Consider the following 25120-nt stretch of genomic DNA (forward strand, 5'->3'; position numbering starts at 1 on the left):
AACTTTCCTTAAGTCTATCAGAACGGTATTATACTTAAAGGCTTTTGAGTACCATTGAACACTATCCTGTATATATAGAATAGGAAGAAACAGACTGATTTCTGGGGGGTCTACCAACTGGGACCCTCACTGAGATGGAGACCGGAGCTCTACAGAGCTTCGTCTGAAAGGATCGAAGGTCGGCATGTACTCCTCCATTCAATTGTTTATGTAAGAGACTGAGAAAAATGATTGCAGCGATGATGCACAAGTTCGACTTTCAATACATTCAGACAGGCTCTGGAACAGACGTCCTACCGGGATCACAACACTTAAAGGGGTTGTCCAGTCTAAACCCCAAGTGTACTAAGCGAGGTCTGCCCCTTAGTCAGAATGTGGCTGGAAGTCTACATATCGCATACCAGCAGCTATGTAACCACTGTGCCTAGCTCTGAAACCAGGGAATCCTCACAGTGCACCATTTAGTTGAAATGTGGGTGGGAGTATGCATATTGCATACTCGTGGCCACATGATGGCTGTGCCCGGCTATGCAGTCATATACAGTGACTGCAGACTTGTGAATTTAGACCAGATGATTCTTTTAAATACAGCTGTAAGAGATTGAACAGCAAGTTCTGGCTTTATAACAGAGCCAGCATCTGCACCTGTTGTATGACAGACAGTGCCTTGCGAAAGTATTCACCCCCTGTGACATTATTCATGTTTTGCTACCTCACAACCTAGAATGTTTTTGTTTTTTTTGAGGGTTTGCATCAGTTTAAGTAAAGAACATGCTTACAACTGTGAACATTTGGTCTTCTTTTCATTGTAAAGCAATCAACAAATAGAACAAAATAAGTGAAAACTTCAGTGTGCATAACTATTCACTCCCTTAAGATCAGTACTTTGTAGAATCTCCTTTGGCGGCAATTACAGCTGCAAGTTGCTTTGGGTAAGTGTTTCCACATTTTGCCACCTGCATTTTTGCCCATTCCTCAAGGTAAAACTGCTCCAGCTCCTTGAAGTTAGATGGTTTCCTCTAGTGAACAGCAATCGTCACATCTGACCATAAATTCTCAATTGGATTAAGGTCTAGGCTTTGACTAAGGGTCCCGTTACACGTAGCGATACACCAGCGATCCGACCTGGCAGGGATCGCTGGAACATCGCTACATGGTCGCTGGTGAGCTGTCAATCAGGCAGATCTCCACAGAGATCAGCCACCTGCCACGAGCGACCTGTGTAATGACGGCTCCTTGCATACTCTGATAGAGCGCTCGTTGGGTCTCCTGCCATCAAACACACCGATGCGTGCTGCACAGCCGGAAACCAACAAGTAAAAAATGGTCCTGATCGTTTTGTCACGATCAGCGACCTCGCAGCAGGGGCCCGCTCGCTGCTGCTTCTCTCACTCTGTGATATCGCTGGCGAGGTCGCTGATACGTCACAAAACCTGTGACGTTTCAGCGATCTCGCTGTGTGTGACGGGGGTTTTAGCCGCTTGAATACATTTACACATTTCCCCTTAAATGTGGACATATGGACAGATACTCCAGCCTCTGCTTGGGAACCCTGCAGCTCCTTCAGGATTACCTTTGGTCTCAATGCTGCCTATCTGATTAATGCCCTCCTAGCCGGAGCGGAGAGTCTTTCAAGACTAGCACCATATTTATCATGCGTTTATAGACATTTTTAGGCTTGTCTGACTAAGGAAAGTCTTCTTGAAGGTTAAGGTGTGTGGGTTAACAGCCAACACAATGCCCCAGAAAAAGGCACCAAAATTGTGGTGCACATTTCTGACAGAAAGTAAGCCACATAATAGATGATGTACATTTAGGCCCTGATTCATCAAATTGTTTATGCTGGCACAAACCACTTTCAAATGTTCTAAAATCTTTATGTGAAGGTGTTTATGTTAGAAATGTTATTTTAGTTTGTGACTGGAGTAACATTTTTGGCGAAGCAGACAGGGGCACACACCACAGAGATTAGCTGAATTTATTAAGTGATGTGTGCCTCTTAATGAATTTGGTACATCTTATTGGTGTACTACCATTATTAAGACTAGCGTGCAAAACGTCATCTACATGAATCAGCCCTCACACTAGAGCAGCAATAGACAAATTTATCAAACAGCCACTCTGATGAAGTGTGTGTATTTTTAAGACCATCTAATCTAAGTTTGCATTGTCTAGGAATTAAACCAATTTTGATAGCTCAATTTTTTTACAATAAACAATCAAGGGTGCCAATAATGCTGAGTACAACAGTATGGCTGGGGTCACACGGGGCACTACTGCGATGCTCGCATGATACTCAGCTCACGCTGGCAGCACAGCAGGAGCCGAGTGTCATTCCAGTATCCCTGCGACTGCGGTCCGACCATGCGAGCGAACCTCAGCTGCGGGGGGAGGCCCGATTAGGACTGAGAAAATAATCGCTCAGGTGCCAATTGCCTAGAATTGGTCCGAGTGGAATGCGATGTTTTATCGCACTCCACTAACATCGATTTTCTCGCCGTGTGGTTTAGGCCTATTAGGCTGTATTCACATGTCCAATAATCATCCGTTAGAACAGATCCAGCAGCAATAAAGTTGTGCAGACAAGTTTTTTTTCTCAGTTTTTAAATAACTAATTTCAGCTGGATCCGTTTTTTTATCATTGAAGTTCATGGAAAACGGAATTAGCTATCAGTTTTTCTTTCACCTGTAAAAGGATCTATTTTTTGTTTTAGAGGATCGGTTGCAAATGGAAGTCAAATAGCAAATCACTTAACTGATTCATTTTCCATAGACTCCAATGTAAAAAAAATAAACTAATTCAGATGAAATCAGTTATTTAAAAATGGACACGAAAGTTGTGCCTGCTCAGCTTCTTTGACAACAGATTGCTGGTGCACCCTTCTAACAGATGATTACTGCATATGTGAACATAGCCTAATAGAAATTGCCATCAGATGTCTTCTAAACGAATGGTAAATCTGCTTACCTGACATCTTTTTCAAGTGTTGAAATCTTGTCTTTGAGAGAGTCTATTTGGATGTCTCTTTGTCGCACGGATTCAATAAGATATTGGTGCGGCTGATGAACTTGACTTAAGAGGGAGTTTGTTCTATCCAACTACAAAATGTGTAAAGAGATAAAAATACTGTAATGACGATTCTTAGGTGAGAACATATTGGTTAAGATAATATGCTGTTCTGCGTTACAATTAATAATTAAGCATTCATGCTACTAAATGGATTATCCAGGCTTTTAAATGAGTGGCCCATTGTTAGAATAGGCCATCGATAATAGATCAGTGCGGGTAGGCATGCCCTACTAATCAGCTGAAGTGGCTGGCACTGTTGGGAAAGCGCTGTAACCTATTCAATGCTTAGTCAAAAAGATCATGTCTTTCCAGCTTACTGTTACCACAATGAACCCTCCTCTTTGATTTGGGTGCACGGTTCCCTGAGCATGGAATTTAGAGTTCGGAACTCCAATTCTAAATCATAAAACCTTGCTTTTATTTCAGGAAAATATAAAACCAATGCATTTCGACCTTGGGCCCTTAATCATGGCTCTTCATTGCTTATTGGATTTTATACTGGTTCATACAGGCACATCCCACACTAAGAGGCTTTAGCACAGTACTCCCTACAAACATTTGATCAGCTGGGCGTTGCGAATTTGCAATTCTACCAATAAAATATTTAAACTTCTGGATAAACCCTTTAACACTGTGTGAAAGATTTTTAAAGGTACAGTGGAAATTTACAAGCTGAATATGGCACTTGTGGTTGTATAAAATACTCAAACAATTAATAAAATAACAGTGTAAGATAGCACTCAGTCCCCATATAAGACTGACAAACATTTCAGAATTTGTATTTATTTTGTCCATGATTTTTCATTTTTATTTCTCTTAGTCAGTTCAAGCCAAAATCCAATGTATTTAATGGACCAACTGAGAATAACTTGAGGTCACCAAACCCAATATTTATCATGAGTGAGGTGCCTTTCTCTATACGAACAGAAACAACTGACACTAGAAATTTAGTTGCAGGTCACCAGTAATGAGCTGCTATGGGGGCGACGTAAGAAATTCAGATCAGCTGCTTCCTTGGTAGTACCTTTTAGTTTGTCTAGTTTTGGGGAACAAGGTTTAAGGCTATGTGCGCACAATGCGTTTTTGCACGTTTTTCGGGTGCGTTTTTGGGCTCAAAACTGCATGACTTTGCTTCCCCAGCAAAGTCTATGCGTTTTCATTTTTGCTGTCCGCACACAGCGTTTTTTTTTTAAGCTGTGTTTTTGAGCTTAAAAAAAAATGGACATGTCAATTCTTTTTTGCATTTTTCTGTGTTTTCCCCCCATGCAATGCATTGGAAAAACGCTGAGATCAGAAACGCAGCAAAACGCAGCCAAAAATGCACCAAAATGTGTTAAAAACGCATGCGTTTTTACTGGTGCTTTTTTTTGCGTGTTTTTGCTGCAGGTGCGTTTTTAGCGGCCATAAACGCACAAAAACGCAGCGTCAAAAAAACGCTGTGTGCGCACATAGCCTAATAGGGTAAATTGGTTGCCCTATGTCTCAATAATGTTCCCTATCATAAGTATTACCAGTATACAGCAAGCCATTGAAACTAGACAGAAGAGGACCAAACCTTAGCAGATCTTATCTTACATTTGACTGAAATAAATGGGAAAAAAAAGTTCAGATAAGTTTTGACAGTTGTAACTTAATTAAATGTTTCCAAGATACTGTAACGTAAAAGCAAACAAATAACAATGTTCTATGGGACAAAGGATCTTGAAAACACTGACCATGCCAGTAAAACAAACATAATGGATGTGTGCAGCGTTCACTATTCATTGACACATTGTTATTTAAACGTCTGAAATGTGCACATGCTGTACCATGAAGAAATACACACATTATATCTAAACATTTACATAACACGTATATATATATATATATATATATATATATATATATATATATATATATATATATATATATATATATATATATAACACACACACACACACACACACACATAGTATAGACACCACTTCTATGATGCTCTACAACTTTGAAATTCACTTTTTTTTCTCTATCTCGTTCCGTTTTCGAAATAAAAATACTAACTCCGTTGTTTTCCACCAGGTGGCGCTATAGGTGGTTTCATGCTTGGCTAATTTACTATACCTAGACACCACTTCTATGCCTATAGCTGACAACATTCCCAAGTTAATAGCGGTGGACAGGATATGGGTGTACACACTGTATATGCACACACACACACACACACACACACACACACACACATTATATAACCAATATTATACTGTATGTCCTTAATTGCAATTGGCAATAACCCTGCCACTATTGAAAAAAATGAGGGTCAGCAGTATTCTACAAAAAGGTTTCATAACTCCATTCATTAAATTAATCACAAAGTGTCCCACTGCTAAAACACTAAACAATGAGTCAACATTTATTGGGGGGGGCCCAGACAAGAAGCGTTTATATCTCTAAATAGATAAGATTATACATAATACAGTTCAAATTAATATAGAACGCCAACATTTTTCTGTGGCCGCTCTACATTTTGATTCCAGGATGAAGAGCAGTAGATTAACTTAAGGTGCTATTAGACAAGCAGACAAACGTTCTTTTAAAAACTTGTTCTTGATCATCGGCCACATTGATGAACATGTAAAGAGCTTGTTCATCAATAAAATGGTTCACTTATGGCAGCCTAAGGCCCTGTGCCCATGGGAGCTTGCTTCTGCAGATTTTGCTGCGGAAAACCTGCAGATTTATCTGGATTTTCCAGATAAATCCGCAGGTTTCAGCAAGTACAGACACTCCCCATGTTATCCTATGGGACATGGGGAGTGCTTTGTCCACGTTGCAGAATGTGCGACTGCGGAATATACTGCGGATATCCCGCAGCCGCACATAACTGCATGTCAATTATTCCTGCGGCATTACCTGCGGAAATCCCCTGCTTTGGCCCATACTTACCTGCCTTGATAGCAGACACCCGGTCATTTTCCCTCGGTGCATAGGAGCAGGATGGAGGAGGTGGGCGGGGCCTGAACGAGCTCCGGTCACAGTGTAAACACGGCCGGAGACGGGGAGAGAAGTGCTGCACGATGGAGGTATGAACGCCCCGATCACTCAGCACTTGTTCTGCATTGAGGATGCAGTGCCGAAGCCATGGTACTGTATCCTCAATGCAGAATGCCGGCACCATATCCGCAGGACATTCCGCAAATAAACCGCAGCATGGAAACAGACAAAATTGTGCTGCGGTTTTCTGGGAGCTCCTGCGGAATGTCCTGCGGATATAACCACAGGACACTTTCCCCCGTGGGCACATAGCCTAAAAGTAATTTTTCGTTGTCTGCAACACATTATCCAATATACAAAATGGGTGTCCTGCAGATAAAATTATGCTGCTTAAGGACAGACACACATGGGTCTTCTAAATCAATACACACAGCCCAGCTACACACACACACTTTGAATTTCCTGCCAGGCATGGGACTTAAGGCCCAGTCACACACAACGACTTACCAGCGATCCTGAAAACGATGCGACCTGATAGGGATCGCTGGTAAGTTGCTGGGAGGTCGCAGGTGAGATGTCACACAGTCAGACCCTACCAACGATGCAGGAACGATACAGGTCGCAGTAGCGACCTGTATAACGATCTCAGCAGTCACTGTGACCCTGTCACACAGTGTCAAACACAGCGATGTGTCCTGCCCAGCAGGACATCCCCTTTGAAGAAAATGGCCTGGACCATTCTGCAACGACTAGCGATCTCACAGCAGGGGCCTGATCACTAGTACATGTCACACATAACGAGATCGCCAACGGGATTGCTACTGCGTCACAGAAACCGTGACTCAGCAGCGATCTCTCTAGTGATCTCGTTATGTGTGACGGTACCTCATATGAAAGGTCCTTCAGCTAATCAGGATGTGAAGCTTTAGTGATGCATGTCCTGGAAGCTTCTTCTCATGCACCGAACACACTGATCAGTGTCAGGCTGGAGGAGAAAGAACGATCTTGCTCTATAGTTCTCTCAATGATTGGGAAGGACAGTATTAGCTTTCTCCTCAATGGTTGGTAGATGCCTCTACACTATAAGAGATGCACTTTTTAGCAAGATTTTTTTCTTGCTAAAAAGTGTTTCTTACATTCCCAAAAATATACTGTAGCCATACTTGGACTATAGGTAGCTCTTGAAAGGTTCCAATTCTTTTTGCAGAGATTCAGCTGGTGTCGAGAGGTTTATAGGCGATGCTCTCTGTGAAAATGCATGCAAATAGGCTCTCCTATAATCTACAAGACCTAAGGGACGTGGACTCCTTTTGCACATCTTCACTGTTATTGGATCCAGTGCTGGATAACAATGTATACCAATATGATGTATTATGTAAGGTTGGGTAGCATGCCCTCATTTGTCATCATCCAAAATCTGTTGCTATGTTGTGAAGCAATTTTTAATTTTACATATAGACCTACTTTTAACTTGATGGCTAGAACACAAACATCTGCCCAAAGAAATATCTGTGCAACTTGTTTATCCTTGCCAATTATTTGTTAAATGTGGTATGAAAACTACAATACATAGTCACAAATCATACATGACAAAAAGAAGAGAGGCATGTGCACATGACATACACCTCAATATACAACAGGTTAATCAAGAATGTCACATTTACGCTTGAAAACTAAATATGACTTATTTCCGCAGGGCAATTTTTCTTTTGATCTCGAATACAATTCCATTACAAACAACATACAGTGGAGAAATTCTGACAGGCATAGGTATGTCTTCTTCAAAGCTGGGCATTTAGTTAGGGCAGACATTAACTTAGGGCAGTTTAACTTACTTCCAATGAAACTTTTGTAGTTTGCTCCTTCTGGTGCTCTAAATCTTTGATCAATAAGGAATTTTGCCTCTCCAGCTGCAAAAGTCGTCTTGCCAGGTGAACACTTAAAAGACAAAAAAATAATGACAAGGATATTACCTTTTCTGCATATCAGCATCCTAAAGAAATGCCATCAAAGTTAAAAGACTGAAACTCTGATCAGGTACCCTCTACACTACTTTTGGTGTCTGTTATCTTCTTCATCCAGCCAATTTCAGACAGCAGAGGATTATGAAGTTCCTATACACATTAGAGTCCCCATCAATTTTGACGAACCATGTAGTTCATACATGGATTCTTCTGATGATGTTGAGGGAGAGAAGGATTTGGTGGATTACTCCACTCTTTCTACTGAAAACACATGTACACTCAGCCAAGTGTGCCGGTCTATAAAGTAGTTAAGAACTAAAGAGGCATATTATTGACTAATAGCGGCGTAAGCAAATTTCAGTTCCAACAATATCAGGGTTTTGAAATCAGCTATGCATAATAATGATCTAAAAAAACCCTCAGTAAATAATTTGCTATGTTAATTTTACCTTTTATTTACACTGGGACTTCCATTGAATTTTACTAGACTAACCCACACCGGACATATCCAGGTGGTGCAGATTTTGCTGTGAATTTACTACATAATTTTAACCAGTGCAATGCAGCATTACATGGGCAGTCAATTTACAGATTTGGCGGTAATCTTCTCAATATACAAAGCAAGTAAGTACATTTCTTGATTTGGACTTGTGGTCTAGTATGGGTCAAAGCCTCATTGAAAAATTAGAGGCAGTATAAAGAGATAATGTATCTCTAGGGCTAATGGTTCATTAATGCATACAAACAGAAACCCATAAATGGACCTAATAATAATATTACCGTATTTTTCATTTTATAAGATGTACCTGATTATAAGACGCACCCCCAAATTTGGTGAAGGAAAAGAGAATTTTTTTTTTAATGTTAAATGGGGTCCATCTTATAATGCCAGTGTCCGTCTAACAAATCATATAGGGTATATGTCCCTCATAGCCCCCCATCCTAAAATTAGCCCCCTTAATCTATATATGGCCCGCTTATATTGAATATAGCCCCCTTGTGCTGGCACACATTCCCCTGTGCTGCCTATGGCCCCCTATGGATTGCACACGTTCCCTGTGCTGCCTATGGCCCCCTATGGATTGCACACGTAACTCTGTGCTGCCTATGGCCCCCTATGGATTGCACACGTTCCCCGGTGCTGCCTATGGCCCCCTATGGATTGCATAAGTTCCCCTGTGCTGCCTATGGTTCCCTATGGATTGCACACATTCCCCTATGCTGCCTATGGCCCCCTATGGATTGCACACGTTCCCCTGTGCTGCCTATGGCCCCCTATTGATTGCACACATTCCCCTGTGCTGCCTATGGCTCCCTATGGATTGCATAAGTTCCCATGTGCTGCCTATGGCCCCCTATGGATTGCACACGTTCCCCTGTGTTAGATATCGTCCCCATGCTGCTGCTCATAGTAAAATAAAACACTCTTTCCTTACCTCCTCCAGCGCTGATCTCCCTCCTGTCTCCCTCCGTGCTTCTGTCCTCCACTTCCTGGTTCTTGGTGCCGGTTATGTGATCGGCACAGCAGAGTGACTTCATCTCTGCGTGCCTGATCACAGTGGAAGCAGGCACACCGGGGAGAAACGCTGGAGGAGGTAAGTAAAGCTTTTTTATTTTAGGATGACCAGCAGCATGGGGGCCATATCTAAGACAGGGGGGGGGCATGTGCCATCACAGTGGGGCGCAGGCTCATATAATATGCACCGCTGCCCCAGCCCGTCACTGCGGTGCGGTTTCAGCACTACGGTGATGGACAGCGGCTGTGCATATTATATGAGCGGGAGCAGGAGATCTAACACTGCTGCCCGCAGCGTTCACCTGCCCCCAGCAGCGCTCCAGAGCGAACCCTGCAGTGTTATATATATATATATACACATATATATACACACACACACACACACACACACACAAATACATACATATACACCCCTCCCCCCCCCCGTATATTCGGCTTATAAGACTCACCCTCTACTTTTCCCCAAAATTTGGGGGAACAAAAGTGCGTCTTATAAGGCGAAAAATACGGTAATCAGCCAGTGATGGAGCATAAAGTGATACACATGGCTTTTTCAATACAACAGACTAGGTGTGTGGTTAGGAAAAACAGGAGGAAATATCTGAAATGCTTCCCCGACAATAATAAAATAATAATACATCACAATAATAGCAAAATAATAAGAAATCCAACAGTAATAACATGAAGCTTTAATGATTTTTATACTGTGACTCATACTGGAGGATATGTAGAAGACATAAGGCTATGTTCAAACAGGGCATTTTTGCAGCATTTTTTTCTTGACCAAAATCTGATCTTATGGCAGGATGTTTCCAGGGAGTCATCTGCGGTTTTGGTGCAGTTTTTGTGGCATCTCTACAGCGTTGCTTTGCACTTCTCGGATGTCCAGACCAGCAGGTGTCAAAAGTACCTGAGTGCTGGGCCAGGCCGGGCTTGACCTGGATACGGCACTCAAGTAGTTAAAAAAAAAAAAAAAAAAAGAAGAAAAGCAAGCGCCCTATACCAGTCCCCGGCGTCGCTATACCTGCTCGGTAGATGCTAGAGTATATGGGCTCCTTCCAGGTGTGGCATCATTCAACAGGCCCCTGTCACACGGGGCAGGGAGAGGCAAAGCAGGATTGTAGTGGAAAGGAGAAAACATCGCCACGCCCACTAACCTAGCAGGTCACACCCACTAACCTGGAAGGAGCCCATACATTCTAGGCTCAACCGTACCTACTCCTGTGGCCCCTCCTACTTCCGATGCAGCTCATTAGCCTTATTCATATTCACTGCTTTTTCCCCCTTTACTGAAGTCTGTGATTGGTTGCAGTCAAATGCGCCCCCAGCCTGTGTGACAGCATCTGACTGCAACCAATCACAGACCCGGTCTGCGGGTCTATCTCCAGTAAAAAAAATAAATAAAATAAAAAAAATTTGACGTAGTGTCCCCTCATATTATGATACCCAGCACAGATAAAGCCCACAGCTACAGGCTGCAGCACTCAGCTGTGTGCTTATCATGGCTGTGTATCAAAATAATAGGGATCCCATGCTGTTTTTTTAATTATTTAATAAATAATTGAAAAAAACCCCAAAACAAACAAACAAACAAACAGCGTGAGGTCCCCCCCAATTTTGATACCCAGCCATGATAAAGCCCACAGCTGGGGGCTGGTATTCTCAGGCTGGGGAGACCCAGCCTAAAAATAACAGCCTGCAGCCGCCTAGGATTTTCGCATCCATTAGATGCGACAATCCCAGCACTTTACCCGGCTCTTCAAGATTGCCCTGGTGCGGTGGCAATCGGGGTAATATCAGGTGTTAATCGCAGCTCATAGCTGCAACTAAGCTCCAGATTGGTAATGGCAGAAGTCAATGAGACACTCCCATCACCAATCTGTAATAAGTGAAAAGAAATTAACACACACACACCGAAAAAATCCTATATTTGAAATAAAATATAAAAAGCACCCTCTTTCACCACTTTATTAACCCCATAATAACACCCTTGCAGGTCCGACATAATTCACACAAGGTCCCACAACGAATCAACTCTGCTACATCTGAAAATCACAGCAAGCGGTCATAGAACATGACTGCCTGCTGTGGGCTCCAGAGAATGAATGAGCCGCATCATCACCGATCACTTCACTCAGGTTATTTCCGGTCACAGCTGTGACCGTAGATAGCCTGAATGAGGTCACCTCTGAACGCATGGCTCATTCATTAGCTGTACAATAGACCCGCAGAGCAGGTCTGTGATTGGTTGCAGGCAGACGCCATACAGGCTCGCGGCGCATCTGACTGCAACCAATCCCAGATAAAAGCAGTGAATATGTAATGGAGGTAATGAGCGGCCTGGGAAGTGAAGGAGCTGTGGGAGCGTACAGCTGCTCGGTGATTCGGTAAATATAGTGCGCCTGCTCCAATGCCCCTATTCTTTCCACCACCACTTTTAAGTGGCGGCCAGATACCCTGGATCAATTCTGGGCCGGAACCGGGTTTTTTCATTAACTCGGTTAGACCCGCCAATCCAGGGTATCTGCGAGTCCACCTGTCACTAGGTTGAAAAATTAAGGCAAAACCACTGAAAAGAATTGACATTCTTTTTATAATGCAGCAAAACCGGAGGTGGTTCATAAAACAGTCAGGAATATCCTGGAGGTGATTTGTGTGTGCACATAAGATTTCAGAAATATAGACTTTGCTGGGAATGTAAAAAGGAAGGTTTTATTAGTATGGATTTGCATAAAACCAAGGGAAATCTGTAGCTAAAAAAACGCTGCAAAAACGCGAACATAGCCTAAAGACATCTTGATTCAGAATCTAGAAGAGTAAGTTGTTTTTATGAACATGAATATGGAAAAGTGTAATTACTTTTAGACATCTGCATTGTAACAGTTTCTTCTAAAGTACTTCTAACAGAATGGCCTACTGCTTCTACTAACCAGTACTCAATGTGATTGACCAAAGCCTCTCAACCGGTAAACAGTACATCTGTCAATCTACAAATGAACCAAAACAGCAATATCTTCAATTACTACAAGCTTATTACGTGGCTTTTTCACATCTCTAAACAGAAAATCTAAGTTGTTTTTTTCATGGAAATTATTTTAAATATGCTATATAATATCCAACATATAAACCAGTCATGATACAGAATCCGCCAAAGCCCAGTATCTTGTCTACTTATGCGAACAAAACTAAAACACTCAAAACCAGGGACAATACAAGAAGCTTTACAATGCTAGAACTAGAAGAATTGGCAGACAACTTGCTATATCTTCTATTTATTCTGCCCTTTAGATGTAAATGACCAAGTGTCTAGGCTAAAGGCCCCTTTACACACAGACTTTCAGCGATCCCACCAGTGATTCCAACCTGGCCAAGATCGCTACAAAGTCTCTGGTGAGTCTCTGGTGAGCTGTCAAACAGGCAAACGTGGCCAACGACGCAACAGCGATCCGGACCTGCAGAACGACCTAGCTAGTCAAACACTGGAAACGAGTGATGTGTCACAATATCTGTCAATCACTATTCTCTGTCAGTCTGTCTCTCCCTCTCGGTCTCTATTCTCTCTCTGTCGGTCCGTCACTATCTCTGTCCCTCTCTCACAGTCTGTCGGTCATTTTCCTCTCCTCTCTCATACTCACCGATCCCTGGCGCGGCGCTGCACGGCATTCACACTGCTGCGGCGGCTTTTACTATTTTGAAAAAGCCGGCCGCTCATTAAACAATTTCGTATTCCCTACTTTCCCCGCCCACAGGCGCCTATGATTGGTTGCAGTGAGACACGCCCCCACGCTGAGTGACAGGTGTCTCACTGCACCCAATCACAGCAGCCGGTGGGCAGGTCTATACTGTGCAGTGAAATAAATAATTAAATAATTTAAAAAAACAGCGTGCGGTCCCCCCCCAATTTTAATACCAGCCAGATAAAGCCATACGGCTGAAGGCTGGTATTTTCAGGATGGGGAGCTCCACGTTATGGGGAGCCCCCCAGCCTAACAATATCAGTCAGCAGCCGCCCAGAATTGCCGCATACATTATATGCGACAGTTCTGGGACTGTACCCGGCTCTTCCCGATTTTCCCTGGTGCGTTGGCAAATCGGGGTAATAAGGAGTTATTGGCAGCCCATAGCTGCCAATAAGTCCTAGATTAATCATGGCAGGCGTCTCCCCGAGATACCTTCCATGATTAATTTGTAAATTACAGTAAATAAACACACACAACTGAAAAAATCCTTTATTAGAAATAAAAAACACAAAACACATTCCCTCATCACCAACTTAATCAGCCCCAAAAAGCCCTCCTTGTCCGGCGTAATCCACGGACCTCCAGCGTCGCATCCAGCTCTGCTGCATGGAGGTGACTGGAGCAGAATACACCGCCGCTCCTGTCACCTCCACGCAGCTAATGAAGGCAATAGCGCGATCAGCTGAGCTGTCATTGAGGTTACCTGGATCAAGCGGTGGATGCAGCGGTGGCCGCGGGTAACCTCAGTGACAGCTCAGCTGATCGCGCTACTCACCTCAGTTGCTGCGTGGAGCTGACCGGAGCGGCGGTGAGTAGCGCGATCAGCTGAGCTGTCACTGAGGTTACCCGCGGCCACCGCTGCATCCACCGCTGGATCCAGTGACAGCGGGTAACCTCAGTGACAGCTCAGCCGATCGCGCGGCTGTCTTCATTAGCTGCGTGGAGGTGACAGGAGCGGCGGTGTATTCTCCTGCTCCTGTCACCTGCATGCAGCACAGCTGGAAGCGACGCTGGAGGTCCGTGGATTACGCCGGACATGGAGGGCTTTTTGGGGCTTATTAAATTGGTGATGAGGGAATGTGTTTGTGTTTTTTATTTCTAATAAAGGATTTTTTCGGGTGTGTGTGTTTATTTACTGTAATTTACAGATAATCATGGCAGGCGTCTCCCCGAGATTCCTTCCATGATTAAATCTAGGACTTATTGGCAGCTATGGGCTGCCAATAACTCCTTATTACCCCGATTTGCCAACGCACCAGGGCAAATCGGGAAGAGCCTGGTACAGTCCCAGAACTGTCGCATATAATGTATGCGGCAATTCTGGGCGGCTGCTGACTGATATTGTTAGCTGGGGGGCTCCCCATAACGTGGAGCTCCCCATCCTGAGAATAGCAGCCTTCAGCCGTATGGCTTTATCTGGCTGGTATTAAAATTGGGGGGGACCGCACGCCGGTTTTTTTTAATTAATTATTTATTTCACTGCACAGTATAGACCCGCCCACCGGCTGCTGTGATTGGGTGCAGTGAGACACCTGTCACTCAGCGTGGGGGCGTGTCTCACTGCAACCAATCATAGGCGCCTGTGCGCGGGGAAAGTAGGGAATACGAAATTGTTTAATGAGCGGCCGGCTTTTTCAAAAGAGGAAAAGCCGCCGCAGCAGTGTGAATGCCGTACAGCGCCGCGTCGGGGATCAGTGAGTATGAGAGAGGAGGGTAAAATGACCGACAGACTGTGAGAGAGGGACAGAGATAGTGACGGACAGACAGAGAGAGAAAAGAGACCGAGAGGGAGTGACCGACTGACAGAGAATAGTGATTGACAGATATTGTGACACATCACTCGTTTCCAGTGTTTTAAGTCCTCTTTACACACTGAAACTTTCTAGCGATCATGCTGCACAGCGGGAAACAAAGGACCAAAGCATTGTCCTGAACGATTTGTAGCGATCAGCAACTTCATAGCAGGGGCCAGGTCGCTGATGTGTTTCACACACTGCAATGTCGCTGGGGAGGTCACTATTACGTCACAAAACCGGTGACGTTACAGCGATGTCGTTTGCGATGTTGCAGTGTGTAAAGCCACCTTAAAAGTAAGTTTTTAGTAGCCTAAAGAGTCCAAAGCTGTAAATTACTAAAATACAAACATGTGGACAGAAAGACACACATTTTAAGACAGATGAACTTGAGCTTGCACATAGTTGACATGCTTTAGGGTATGGAGGAGACAGATACTTGTACACCACCACTATGTGCCGCAGAGAAAAAAAGTCATAAAAAAAAAATAACCAGGGCTTTTCAATGTGATCAAATACATATTGACACAGTCAACGCCTTCACCCGCAAGACACCGATAATTTCATTATATTCAATAAGACTTCACCTCAAGGGGTTTTCTGGAACAAACACTGATGGTATGTTAAGGCCCTTATATACAGTATATTAGAATAATGTTGGCTGAACCTGCCAATAATGATGGGTTTGGCTGACAATCTAATTTGTATGGGGCACAGGTCAACTGATAGTTGGGGAAAGTGTCAATCTGACATGTTCGACGATTTCAGACTGCAGATAGCATCGTTTTGACATGGTTGACATATCATATGGCGGCTTACTCATATACACTCGTGATCAAAATTGTTGGTACCCCTCGTTTAATGAAAGAAAATCCCATAATGGTCAAAGAAATAACTTGAATCTGACAAAAGTAATAAATAAAAAAATGAATGAAAATGAACAAATGAAAGTCAGACATTGCTTTTCAACCATGCTTCCACAGAATTTTTTTTAAAAAAAAACTCATGAAATAGGCCTGGACAGAAATGATGGTACCCTTGACTTAATATTTTGTTGCACAACCTTTTGAGGCAATCACTGCAATCAAACAATTCCTGTAACTGTCAATGAGACTTCTGCACCTCTCGACAGGTATTTTGGTCCACTCCTCAAGAGCAAACTGCTCCAGTTGTCTCGTGTTTGAAGGGTGCCTTTTCCAGACAGCATGTTTCAGTTCTTTTCAAAGATGCTCAATAGGATATAGATCAGGGCTCATAGAAGGCCACTTCAGAATAGTACAAAGTTTTCCTCTTAGCCATTCTTGGGTATTTTTGGTAATTATCCTGTTGCAAGACCCATGACCTGCGACCGAGACCAAGCTTTCTGACACTGGGCAGCACATTTCTCTCTAGGATCCCTTGATAGTCTTGAGATTTCATTGTACCATGCACAGATTAGACACCTTGTGCCAGATGTAGCAAAGCAGCCCCAAAACATACCAGAGCTTCCTACAGGTTTCACAGTGGGGACAGTGTTCTTTTCTTGATATGCTTAATTTTTCCACCTGTGAACATAGAGCTGATGTGCCTTGCCAGAACGTTCCATTTTTGTCTCATCTGTCCATAGGACATTCTCCCAGAATCTTTGTGGCTTGTCAACATGTAGTTTGGCAAATTCCAGACTGGCTTTTTTATGATTTTTTTTCTACAATGGTGTCCTCCTTGGTCGTCTCCTATGAAGTCCACTTTGGCTCAAACAACGACGGGTGGTGCGATCTGAAACTGATGTTCCTTGAGCTTGAAGTTCACCTTTAATCTCTTTAGATGTTTTTCTGGGCTCTTTTGTTACCATTCGTATTATCCATCTCTTTGATTTGCCATCAATTTTCCTCCTGCGTTCACGTCCAGGGAGGTTGGCTACAGTCCCATGGATCTGAATAATATGTGCAACTATAGTCACAGGAACATCAAGCTGCTTGGAGACGGTCTTATAACGTTTACCTTTAACATGCTTGTTTATAATTTTCTTTCTAAACTCCTGAGACAACTCTTTCCTTTGCTTCCTCTAGTCCATGTTGAGTGTGGTACACACCATGTCACCAAACAGCACAGTGAGTATCTGTAGTTCTATATACAAGTCAGTGGTTACAAGAGATTTGTTAAATACTTGAACAAAATGCACATCTCCATTTTTATGCTCTCTTCACATAGAATTGCCACTCCATGATAGCATTAGAAAATCAGACAGAACCGGAGTGTTTATAAGCAAAATACAAAAGTTTTTATTGAAGTTAATTTACATCACATTTAAAAGATGAAACATACAGTTAAAAGTTAGTGCTGAAAAGAAGGGGGAAAGAACACCCATGAAAAGTGAGACTACAGGGCAAGCTCATATATCTATCAAAGGTATAGGGTTTTTTTTGGCCATACCTGCTCAAGTAGTGAGCTAAACATAAAGGAAAATATCCAGAGCCTTATGCCAAACACTTACCCATTATGATTGAGCTTTGCACCTGCGTCTCACAGTTCAGAAGGACCCAACCGACGTACGTTTCGCATAGTACATTTACAGCTTCCTCAGGGCGGGTTCACGATCTCAAATCCCAAACCGGAACTTATATATACATAAAAACATGTTCCCATTGGTTGTCCCACATGTCCGTCAAGAAGGATCGCAATATCGGCGCATGCGCCTCACGGACGAGACGTCCACTTCCGCCCAGCCCGGCAATACATAGAGGGGAGGTACCCGGAAATCCAGGTTACCATGGACGCCTGTACGTCACTACCCTCATCATAGATGCGCCGGGCAGGGCGGAGGGACGAATCGTACCCATGACGCGCACGCGCACCACGATCCCTCAGAGCATGAAAGGAAGTACTGCAGACCGATACGTATATACCGTTAACTCTGCATATACCAGTAAAGAATTAACAGGAACATGTCTCGTAACCATAGCATGGAGAGATGAAGGCATCAGATTCATATAGAGTATACACATATGTTAAACACAAAGGTAAAAGAGAGATTTGTTATAGGAAAGAATACACCGATTTCTGATTCTCTTCAATTGATGGTAGTCAGGTGTTACTTTCATATTTTCTTCCATATTTTATATCACTCTTATTCTTCCCTTTGTTCTCATATTATTGTCTCCTCCTTTCATACTCAATACCATTCCATGTCTTAAGCCACACTATAGATCCTATAGGTCAGAATTGAGAAAGAATGGTTTTAGAAAACAAATAGCACAAGAATTAAAAAGGACAAACATTTAAAAATACAATTAAAAAAATATCCTCTTAACACGGGAAAAGGTCTTATAACATAAATCATAGGAATTCAGAAAAGGAGGATTTTATTAACCTCCTATTTTCATAAAAATGGTGCAAAATTGACTGCTTCATTCAGTCCAATGGGGGCAATGGTATCTAACAGAATGATCCATCGCATTTCTTTCTGCGCCAACAATTTTTTAACATTCCCCCCTCTTATTCCTAAATGGATCACATCTATCCCTCTTGCCATAAATGTCTTCGGATCACATGAGTGAAATTGCCTAAAGTGGCGAGGGATAGTTTTCAGTGTTGTAATATCGGTTGCTGTCTTTGCCGCCACAATGTCCCTCACATGCTCTCTAATCCTTATTCTCAGTTCTCTCGATGTTAAACCAATGTAGATCTTATCACAGCCACAAGTGGCGTAGTATATTACATTGGTGGTATCACATGAGATATGTTCCCTAATGGAATAAGTTTTTGTACCATCACTGGTCACAAACTCTGAGCAGCGAGAGACATTGGGGCAGGAAAGACAGCGACCACACGGGAAACAGCCATGAACCGGACCAGGTAATCCAAAAATATATTCTTTTTGTGGGGCAACATAATGGCTTTTCACCAAAATATCTCTCAAGTTTCTGCAACGCCTGGCAGTCATCATAGGCACATCTGGCAAGAATGATTTAATAGAGGGATCCGATTGGAGGACATGCCAATATTTTTTAAAAATTTGTTTCATGTCACTCCACTTCTCATTAAATGTTGAAATGAATCTGATGTTTTGAGATTCATTCTGCACTGCCCTTTTAGTTCGTCCACCTCCCTCACGCAATAACTCATCACGGGGAGCTTTGTTTGCTCGTTGGTATGCCCTCTTAACACAGCGATCACTATAGCCCCTTGCCTTAAATCTCATCCTTAGATCATTTGCTTGGTCATGAAAAGAATCTTCCCGGGAACAGATCCGCTTGATCCTAAGGTACTGTCCAACCGGGATAGCCGAAATAGTTGAGTTGGTATGTGCTGAGGTGGCATGGAGCAATGAGTTCACAGACGTCGGCTTCCTGAAAACATCCGTCTGTAGAGCCATCGCCCCATCCACAGAAATTCTAATATCTAGAAAATCAATTTCACTTGCACTATGGCAAAAAGTCAATTTGATGTTATATATGTTGTCATTAAGCTGGTCCCCGAACCTCTCAAGCTCAGATGGTGTACCATGCCATATTATGAAGAGGTCATCAATGTATCTGACCCACAGCTGTGTCAAGGGGGCGGCCCATGCGCCCCCGCCTTCGAACAAGCCTCTCTCCCAGTACCCAAGAAAGAGGCCCGCGTACGAAGGCGCACAGGCCGCGCCCATGGCGGTCCCCCGCCTCTGTAGATAATATCTGTCTTTAAAGACAAACAGGTTGTGGGTCAGCACATATTCAAGAAGCTCGAGGACCAACTCGCAGACACGACTATCCCAGTTGCTGACACTCAAAAAGAATCGGACTGCCCTCAAACCATCATCATGCCGAATACACGTATATAGTGATTCGACATCAGCCACCACCAAAAGGGTCTCAGAGTCCACATGGATCCCGTCAATTCTCTTCAATACCTCAGTCGTGTCACGTACATAGGACGGAAGGGTCTCGACTAATGGTCTCAAATAGTATTCGATAAACTGGCAGATTGGACTGCACAGCCCCTCCATCCCTGACACAATAGGTCTTCCAGGTGGATTGACGGGATCCTTGTGGACCTTAGGCAGTAGATACAATGTTGGAATCTTGGGGTATCTAACAACCAGTCCATCAAAGACCCTCTTGGTTATGACCCCTTGTTCATAAGCATCATTAAGGATGAGATATAATTCAGCCGAGAATGAGACCAGCGGGGAGGAGTCCAGTTTCGTATATGTAACTTTATCCCGTAACTGCCTGTGGGCCTCCCTCTCATACATTTCAATCGGCCATACCACAACATTCCCGCCCTTATCGGCGGCCTTAAAGACCACGTCCTTCATATTTTGTAATTCGACAAGAGCCTTTCTTTGGACCACCGTAAGATTGTCATGTGCCCGGCGTGTGGAAATCCCACGCAGCTCGTCAGTGACAAGCTTAGTGAACACCTCCACCGCCGGGCACAGAGATAAGGGGGGGAAAGTCGTGGATTTAGGCATTATCTTAGAAGGAAACCCACCTGGCAGATCGGTAGATTGTTCATCTAATAGATCTTCAAGATCCTGGAGTGCTCGCCGCTCCGTCTCATCCTCGGCCGAAGAGGCAGAGGTTCTGGTATGTAGCTTCTTAAGAATGAGCTTGCGTGAAAAGAGGTGGACATCTTTTAATGCTGAAAAAAAGTTAAATGCATTACTAGGAGAGAATGTTAAGCCCTTGTTCAAAACCTGAATCTGGGCGGTGGACAAATGATGTTTAGAAAGATTGATTACCTGCAGCTCCCCACCAGTTTTATTCTTGGTTTGAGCCTGGTTCTTATTTTTAGATGGCCGCAATCGATTATTCCAATTAATTCTCCCTGTTTCATGATTACCCCTCATGGGCATGGATCCATTTCCACCAGTTGCAGTTTCCTCCCCTGAAGTACACGAAGTCATTGATCCGGATCTGGATCGATTGAATCCAGGTCTATAATAGGGGTGTGATCTCTCCTTCTTATTACGCCATCTATACATTTTATTACTCTGTTTATCTTCCAGATCTCTCTGTAATTTTTGGATCTTCCTCCCCTGTATTTCTTTACCCCAGATATCAACCTCAGTATCAAGATCCTCATTGCACTTTTTCAAAGCAGCTGGTGTCAAGTTTTTTTCCATATTGTTATAGAGTTCAATAATTTCCACCTCTAGGGTTTTAAGGGATTCCTTATCAAGATCTATCAGAAGCTCAAGAAATTGTCTCGAGCAGGTAGTGGCGGCATTCTCCCATCTATTTTTAAATACTTCATTGTCCACCACAAAGGAAGGGAATACCTGGACTCTAAGTCCTCGGGGGATTAGCCCCATTTCCACATAGCGCTGAAGAAAAGTACAATTCCACCATGTCCTCGTCTTTTTTCTCAACAATTCCTTCATTTTGTTAAAATATTCCTTGGCCCCCGTGCCAGAAGTGTCTAAAACCAAAGTGGAATCCCCCTTCAGCATATCATTAATTTGACATAGCCACGCCTCCTCGCGGGCTTTGAAATTCATGGTATTATGAGAATGTGCTGTGAATAACACAGAAAACAACAGATATGTTAAATACTTGAACAAAATGCACATCTCCATTTTTATGCTCTCTTCACATAGAATTGCCACTCCATGATAGCATTAGAAAATCAGACAGAACCGGAGTGTTTATAAGCAAAATACAAAAGTTTTTATTGAAGTTAATTTACATCACATTTAAAAGATGAAACATACAGTTAAAAGTTAGTGCTGAAAAGAAGGGGGAAAGAACACCCATGAAAAGTGAGACTACAGGGCAAGCTCATATATCTATCAAAGGTATAGGGTTTTTTTTGGCCATACCTGCTCAAGTAGTGAGCTAAACATAAAGGAAAATATCCAGAGCCTTATGCCAAACACTTACCCATTATGATTGAGCTTTGCACCTGCGTCTCACAGTTCAGAAGGACCCAACCGACGTACGTTTCGCATAGTACATTTACAGCTTCCTCAGGGCGGGTTCACGATCTCAAATCCCAAACCGGAACTTATATATACATAAAAACATGTTCCCATTGGTTGTCCCACATGTCCGTCAAGAAGGATCGCAATATCGGCGCATGCGCCTCACGGACGAGACGTCCACTTCCGCCCAGCCCGGCAATACATAGAGGGGAGGTACCCGGAAATCCAGGTTACCATGGACGCCTGTACGTCACTACCCTCATCATAGATGCGCCGGGCAGGGCGGAGGGACGAATCGTACCCATGACGCGCACGCGCACCACGATCCCTCAGAGCATGAAAGGAAGTACTGCAGACCGATACGTATATACCGTTAACTCTGCATATACCAGTAAAGAATTAACAGGAACATGTCTCGTAACCATAGCATGGAGAGATGAAGGCATCAGATTCATATAGAGTATACACATATGTTAAACACAAAGGTAAAAGAGAGATTTGTTATAGGAAAGAATACACCGATTTCTGATTCTCTTCAATTGATGGTAGTCAGGTGTTACTTTCATATTTTCTTCCATATTTTATATCACTCTTATTCTTCCCTTTGTTCTCATATTATTGTCTCCTCCTTTCATACTCAATACCATTCCATGTCTTAAGCCACACTATAGATCCTATAGGTCAGAATTGAGAAAGAATGGTTTTAGAAAACAAATAGCACAAGAATTAAAAAGGACAAACATTTAAAAATACAATTAAAAAAATATCCTCTTAACACGGGAAAAGGTCTTATAACATAAATCATAGGAATTCAGAAAAGGAGGATTTTATTAACCTCCTATTTTCATAAAAATGGTGCAAAATTGACTGCTTCATTCAGTCCAATGGGGGCAATGGTATCTAACAGAATGATCCATCGCATTTCTTTCTGCGCCAACAATTTTTTAACATTCCCCCCTCTTATTCCTAAATGGATCACATCTATCCCTCTTGCCATAAATGTCTTCGGATCACATGAGTGAAATTGCCTAAAGTGGCGAGGGATAGTTTTCAGTGTTGTAATATCGGTTGCTGTCTTTGCCGCCACAATGTCCCTCACATGCTCTCTAATCCTTATTCTCAGTTCTCTCGATGTTAAACCAATGTAGATCTTATCACAGCCACAAGTGGCGTAGTATATTACATTGGTGGTATCACATGAGATATGTTCCCTAATGGAATAAGTTTTTGTACCATCACTGGTCACAAACTCTGAGCAGCGAGAGACATTGGGGCAGGAAAGACAGCGACCACACGGGAAACAGCCATGAACCGGACCAGGTAATCCAAAAATATATTCTTTTTGTGGGGCAACATAATGGCTTTTCACCAAAATATCTCTCAAGTTTCTGCAACGCCTGGCAGTCATCATAGGCACATCTGGCAAGAATGATTTAATAGAGGGATCCGATTGGAGGACATGCCAATATTTTTTAAAAATTTGTTTCATGTCACTCCACTTCTCATTAAATGTTGAAATGAATCTGATGTTTTGAGATTCATTCTGCACTGCCCTTTTAGTTCGTCCACCTCCCTCACGCAATAACTCATCACGGGGAGCTTTGTTTGCTCGTTGGTATGCCCTCTTAACACAGCGATCACTATAGCCCCTTGCCTTAAATCTCATCCTTAGATCATTTGCTTGGTCATGAAAAGAATCTTCCCGGGAACAGATCCGCTTGATCCTAAGGTACTGTCCAACCGGGATAGCCGAAATAGTTGAGTTGGTATGTGCTGAGGTGGCATGGAGCAATGAGTTCACAGACGTCGGCTTCCTGAAAACATCCGTCTGTAGAGCCATCGCCCCATCCACAGAAATTCTAATATCTAGAAAATCAATTTCACTTGCACTATGGCAAAAAGTCAATTTGATGTTATATATGTTGTCATTAAGCTGGTCCCCGAACCTCTCAAGCTCAGATGGTGTACCATGCCATATTATGAAGAGGTCATCAATGTATCTGACCCACAGCTGGACTGGACTCCTCCCCGCTGGTCTCATTCTCGGCTGAATTATATCTCATCCTTAATGATGCTTATGAACAAGGGGTCATAACCAAGAGGGTCTTTGATGGACTGGTTGTTAGATACCCCAAGATTCCAACATTGTATCTACTGCCTAAGGTCCACAAGGATCCCGTCAATCCACCTGGAAGACCTATTGTGTCAGGGATGGAGGGGCTGTGCAGTCCAATCTGCCAGTTTATCGAATACTATTTGAGACCATTAGTCGAGACCCTTCCGTCCTATGTACGTGACACGACTGAGGTATTGAAGAGAATTGACGGGATCCATGTGGACTCTGAGACCCTTTTGGTGGTGGCTGATGTCGAATCACTATATACGTGTATTCGGCATGATGATGGTTTGAGGGCAGTCCGATTCTTTTTGAGTGTCAGCAACTGGGATAGTCGTGTCTGCGAGTTGGTCCTCGAGCTTCTTGAATATGTGCTGACCCACAACCTGTTTGTCTTTAAAGACAGATATTATCTACAGAGGCGGGGGACCGCCATGGGCGCGGCCTGTGCGCCTTCGTACGCGGGCCTCTTTCTTGGGTACTGGGAGAGAGGCTTGTTCGAAGGCGGGGGCGCATGGGCCGCCCCCTTGACACAGCTGTGGGTCAGATACATTGATGACCTCTTCATAATATGGCATGGTACACCATCTGAGCTTGAGAGGTTCGGGGACCAGCTTAATGACAACATATATAACATCAAATTGACTTTTTGCCATAGTGCAAGTGAAATTGATTTTCTAGATATTAGAATTTCTGTGGATGGGGCGATGGCTCTACAGACGGATGTTTTCAGGAAGCCGACGTCTGTGAACTCATTGCTCCATGCCACCTCAGCACATACCAACTCAACTATTTCGGCTATCCCGGTTGGACAGTACCTTAGGATCAAGCGGATCTGTTCCCGGGAAGATTCTTTTCATGACCAAGCAAATGATCTAAGGATGAGATTTAAGGCAAGGGGCTATAGTGATCGCTGTGTTAAGAGGGCATACCAACGAGCAAACAAAGCTCCCCGTGATGAGTTATTGCGTGAGGGAGGTGGACGAACTAAAAGGGCAGTGCAGAATGAATCTCAAAACATCAGATTCATTTCAACATTTAATGAGAAGTGGAGTGACATGAAAC

At 43.3% G+C, this 25120-nt stretch overlaps 2 protein-coding genes across 3 annotated transcripts in view; both read right to left on the reverse strand.

Moving 5' to 3' along the window:
• PIBF1 (progesterone immunomodulatory binding factor 1) overlaps positions 1-25120 on the reverse strand; it is a 344403-nt gene that overhangs the window by 114845 nt on the left and 204438 nt on the right. For both annotated transcript variants that reach the window (XM_075336819.1, XM_075336818.1), the window contains exons 14-15: positions 7876-7978; positions 2969-3099 (exon numbers count right to left, since the gene is read on the reverse strand). In XM_075336819.1, the coding sequence (XP_075192934.1) occupies positions 2969-3099; positions 7876-7978 (234 nt within the window). The remainder of the gene's footprint in view (positions 1-2968; positions 3100-7875; positions 7979-25120) is intronic.
• On the reverse strand, positions 18183-21644 carry LOC142292417 (uncharacterized). The gene is made up of 2 exons (XM_075337763.1): positions 20508-21644; positions 18183-18241 (listed from the first exon to the last, which is right to left on the reverse strand). The coding sequence occupies exons 1-2, from the start codon at positions 21592-21594 to the stop codon at positions 18183-18185; spliced, it is 1146 nt and encodes a 381-aa protein (XP_075193878.1). The 5' UTR covers positions 21595-21644.

This window comes from Anomaloglossus baeobatrachus, chromosome 2 (assembly GCF_048569485.1).
Source record: "Anomaloglossus baeobatrachus isolate aAnoBae1 chromosome 2, aAnoBae1.hap1, whole genome shotgun sequence".
Taxonomy (NCBI): domain Eukaryota; kingdom Metazoa; phylum Chordata; class Amphibia; order Anura; family Aromobatidae; genus Anomaloglossus; species Anomaloglossus baeobatrachus.

Excerpts from the sequence above, each read along its gene's own strand:
- LOC142292417 (XM_075337763.1), bottom strand. The coding sequence starts at position 21,594 with ATGGAGATGTGCATTTTGTTCAAGTATTTAACATATCTGTTGTTTTCT. Across the intron at positions 18,242-20,507 it reads ACAATCTACCGATCTGCCAG|GATCTATAGTGTGGCTTAAG; the intron begins GTGGGTTTCCTT and ends TCTGACCTATAG.